At 35.7% G+C, this 4649-nt stretch overlaps 1 protein-coding gene across 1 annotated transcript; it reads left to right on the top strand.

Annotated features, from left to right (window-relative positions):
• Positions 1-238: 238 nt before the first annotated feature.
• On the top strand, positions 239-4317 carry LOC140780925 (uncharacterized). The gene is made up of 10 exons (XM_073126646.1): positions 239-484; positions 1681-1765; positions 2588-2662; positions 2780-2816; positions 2925-3008; positions 3149-3209; positions 3295-3401; positions 3534-3599; positions 3772-3924; positions 4010-4317. Exons 1-9 carry the CDS (start codon positions 439-441, stop codon positions 3859-3861), a joined length of 651 nt encoding a protein of 216 aa, XP_072982747.1. The 5' UTR covers positions 239-438; the 3' UTR covers positions 3862-3924; positions 4010-4317.
• The last annotated feature ends 332 nt before the right edge of the window (positions 4318-4649 follow it).

Here is a 4649-nt window from a genome sequence, read left to right as displayed (position 1 = left end):
TCAGAAAAGGGCTAGCTCTTGTCCAGTCCATAATCAATTTAGACGTCAGTAATTATCACAAAGAAGAAAAAAAAAACAGACAGTTTAACTAATACTTACTATATTTCCATATATTTATTCTTATGGTTACAAATATATTTTCATATATTATTACACTCCTGTAATTGCCACGTAGGATGGCGAATCAGCAACGTAGGCGTATCCAAGAGAGCCTAGTAGCGTGCCATCCATCAGGACCATCACCACCTCTCTCTCTCTCTCTCTCTCTCTCTCTCTCTCTCTCTCTCTCTGCCAATCGAGTTCGAACTAAAGAAAGAACCAAATCCCCTCTTAATCCCCTCCACCTTTCGTAAGAAAGGAAACCGAATCCAAGTCGGAATCCCGGGAGAGCTCGCTCATTCCACTGCTCTCCTCCGCGTCGCGGCATCGATTTCTAAGATGAGGGGCTCGTCCACCAGGAAATCGGGCTCCGCCGCTGCGATCGGTAATCTTGGATCCGTATCTCTTTCCCGTCTTCTTGAACCCTTCCTCTGCGATTCGCCTTGTATTTCCTTCTTGGCTTGATGGATTAATCCATGCTCCCCTAAATGCCCAAAAGAATTCGAGGCTCTGGAAATAGTCTCTTGGAAGCATTACTTGATGGTAATTTAGAGACAACTGAAATTAATTTGCTAGTTTGATCGAAGACCTATCCTATAATAATCATTTAGGGGTCTTAGACCTATACCAATCAAATTGCTGAAGAAACTACTAAAACTTGGCCGTCTCTCAATTCCAAATCTTGATTGGTATGGTCTTGTTCTGTAAACATGAGCAAGCATAAGCGGCAGCAACTATTTAACAATCTCGCTATGATGTTTGTGCCGATTTATCAGATCACAAGAAACTATTTCTTTGGCTTATACCCTTATTTTAGTAAGGTTTTGATCTGTAGCCAGAGTACTTAACTTCTTGCTGCAGGTACAGATAGTAGACAGAAAATTCTTTGGATACTAGATTCATGGACTCCCTTTGTGATTTTTTCTTTCACTATGTTTCGTGAGATTAATTCTAGTACGCTTTGTTGAGCATAATATGAGTTGAATTTTTTTGAAGGATACAAAGGTTAACTTTGGCTAGTTCTGTGCATCCTATATCATTCTATTGGATTCTTACTATAGTGTGAAAGTTCAGGCAAATTAAGTTCCTATTGGTGGACCTTCGATGTAACATGTGGTGAATATGCAAAGATATAAAGTGAAGCTTAGTTGTCCTGTTATTTCTTATTGTTCTATCTCAATCCCATCATATTCTTCTTTTTTATGCCTCTCATTTCAAATCCTTGCTTTATTTTGCTACTTTATTCAGATTTCTAGTCAAGATATATAACTACATCAACCTGTGCATATGTCCTTTCTCTATCCTGAACCTACCGGATTTGATAACTTTCATCTATTTTGACCCATATCCATAATTCATTGTACAAAATTCAGATCTATTCTTATTTTCTAATAATCATTACAAAATAATCGGGGTCACATCTACTCTAAGCTCCTACCGCTAGGTTAATAGATATGATAAATTGTTCTTGGGATTTTTGTCGCCAATGTTAATTAATGTTGCCCATTCTGAATAGTTAGTTATAGGAGGGGGCCACTCTCATCAATTTGGCTTAGCATCGTTTTGCTCTTTGCTGTTCAGGTCCAACTAAAGCTATTTCAAAGGAATTGGAACGAATAGATCAGCTGTTCTACGCATATGCTGACACCTCTTCTGGGATTATCGAGTGAGTTCTGATCATTCAAGTTGATAATTCTTTTCATGTGCTGCTCATACAGTGTAGACACTATTGTACAGATTCATTAGTGAGAAGTTACAAATGGAATGTGCTAAACTGTCACTATTATACGTATATGACTTGAAGTTACTGTCTTAGATTATACATCACTTATAGGTATGTATGTATCTTGTGGAAAGAATCCGTTAAATCATCACTTTGTTCTGATGCTTATTCAAGGAGAAAATATCAACCAGACTTATAAAGAGATTTGGAGTTTTAAAACCAATGACAAATATTTATTTTGTGGAAAAAATAATTAAGCAGGAGTATTCACATGGAACCGAAGTGCTTTCTTTATTACTTCACTTTGCAGTTTTCAGAACACCACTTAAACAAATTTTATTTATTTTAATTTCTCTTAGCAAAATTTACTTCTCCTGAGGGAATGCATTATGCATCGCATAAACACACTATTCAAAGAACCAAACAAATGGAAATAAATGTAATGGTTAAGAGCCAAAGGAACAGAATGGAAGTTCTTTTAACAAGTAGATCCATAAAATTACATTATTTCACTACTATAACATTTAATAGTGTTGTGTTTGTGCTTGTTTGAAAATGTTATGTTGTTTCTTGTTACTTTTATTGATTCTCAGTTTAAAAAGGATTTATCCTTCCGATATCAGCGTAAGAAAATTGAGATCATTATCTAAGAACTTCTTGTGAAGAGAATTGTTTTAGGTCATGGCCATTGGATGATTAATCGAAGCATGAAACAGTGATTGTAGTGTACAGGAATACTCATATCAATTTCCTTGTTCATAACAGCCCAGAAGGAATTGAGTCTTTCTGTTCTAATGTGGAGGTTGACCATACTGATGTCAGGATACTGATGCTCGCATGGTATGACAGTATAATTCTTATGATCTTGTTTTCATTGGAATTTATTATAAGTAATTGTTTATTAATAAACATTTTTCCCTATGGATCTATTTATGTTGACTGGGAATATTTGGTCAGGAAAATGAAAGCTGGAAAGCAAGGGTACTTTACTCTGGTATGTTTTCCTTCAAACATTCTATTGTTTTATATTCAAGCGATTACAACGTTATTTCTCTTCTCAATATGTGAATGTGAATCTGATTTTTCATTTTTTTTGTGACAGGAAGAATGGCGAAGAGGACTAAAAGCTCTACGAGCTGATACTATCAGCAAAATAAAGAAGGCATTGCCAGAATTGATGAATGAGGTTGGTGTTCTATTCTGTTCTATTGCTAGTCAAGCATGTCTCTCATTGTTATCTATTTTTCCACCACAATATTTCTGCAAATACTTATTTGTATGTGTATCTCGATTTAACTTTGTATTTGTTGAATACTTATTTACCAGGTCACAAGGCCATCAAATTTTCTAGATTTCTTTTCTTACTCCTTCCGTTATTGCCTAACAGGTGAGGTAGCTCTGAATATTTTGATATTCTTCTGTTTGCACGGGATCAATTTTCATTTTTTTTTTCTTATATTCATAAACTTCAGAGGACAAGCAGAAGTGCATAGACATAGAGAGCACATGCGTGCTTCTGGATCTAGTCCTGGGCTTCCTATTCCGGCCCCAAGTTGATAAGCTTATTGAGTATCTTAAGGTAATACTACTTTGAAGCCATTTATTTGCTCTTAATTTACAAGAAATTATTTTCTATTGGTTGTGAGTTTTCATGTTTCATTATGTTTAGCATACCCTGCTAAATTTCTACATTTGTGCATGTATACTGCAGTACCAACATGACTACAAGGTAATAAACATGGACCAATGGATGAGTTTTCTTCGATTCTGCAATGAGGTTAAGTCCAGGACCATTTGCTACTAAACCTTATTTAGTTTGATCTTTATCTTACATCTTCTCCTTTTTCTAAATATGTAGTTTCATTTTAAATGAGTTGTTTTAGTATTGTCTTCCTAATTTGCCTTTTTGCTTTCTCATAATGTTTTTCTTTTAACATATCCTTTGACAGATAAACTTCCCATCCCTTGATAACTACGACCCAGACCTTGCTTGGCCCTTGGTTTTAGACAGTTTTGTAGAATGGATGCGTGGAAAGTAAAGCTAGTTCTCTTTTAAAGCACTGTCACAGGTGCTGTCTAGTCCATTGTGCTTGCAGAATAAGGTAGATCGACCACCTTTCTTTTCTTCTTTAGCTTAACATGAAATTGAAAATTGTTTCTCTCAATCTATATTCTATATATTGACAGGTCATGTGCCCATTTATTTCTTCAATGTACGGGGGTTACAGAGACTCGAGAATTTCTGCAGATTATTTCCCAAAGTATTTACTGGAATGCTGCATTGGAGGCACAATTTGTGATAGTCATCATCTTCTTTCTTACTGTGTTGTGAAATTGCTGAAACCGTTGTTAAAATTTTATGTGATTTTAAAGTTGGGGTTATCTGCTTAACTTTGGCCTCCTCCCTCATCTAGTAATCTCAGAGAAAATTTTTTTCGGACATAAAGCAGGATTGTTTCTTCAATTTGAAGTCAAATTCCAAAACTCTAAAGCCAGATCCTTTTTCTTGTACCAGTTTTGAAGATGGCAGGCATTAGAAAAGCAAGCAAAGATGTTGTAACTACCACAGGGGTTACCATTAACCTAGCCATCCATTTCCTTTTAACAGCTACTATTTTAAATCTTTTTGAATTTGTTGGATGTTTTTCAGACAGAGCTAGTTATCATATCAACGCGTGGATGTACACCAATTTAGTACCTTTATTGTTGCGGTGTTGACTGCTAGAGAATCTAGCCCTAGCTAAATATTTATTGCATGAAGTGGTCACCCCTAATGTGAATTTAAGAACCTTATAAAGGGCCTGTTGGCTGTTGGTATCAGGTTGGT

Source organism: Typha latifolia, chromosome 1, assembly GCF_019914945.1.
Source record: "Typha latifolia isolate L0001 chromosome 1, TyphaL0001v2, whole genome shotgun sequence".
Taxonomy (NCBI): domain Eukaryota; kingdom Viridiplantae; phylum Streptophyta; class Magnoliopsida; order Poales; family Typhaceae; genus Typha; species Typha latifolia.
This window is presented reverse-complemented; position numbering and strand designations above follow the sequence as displayed.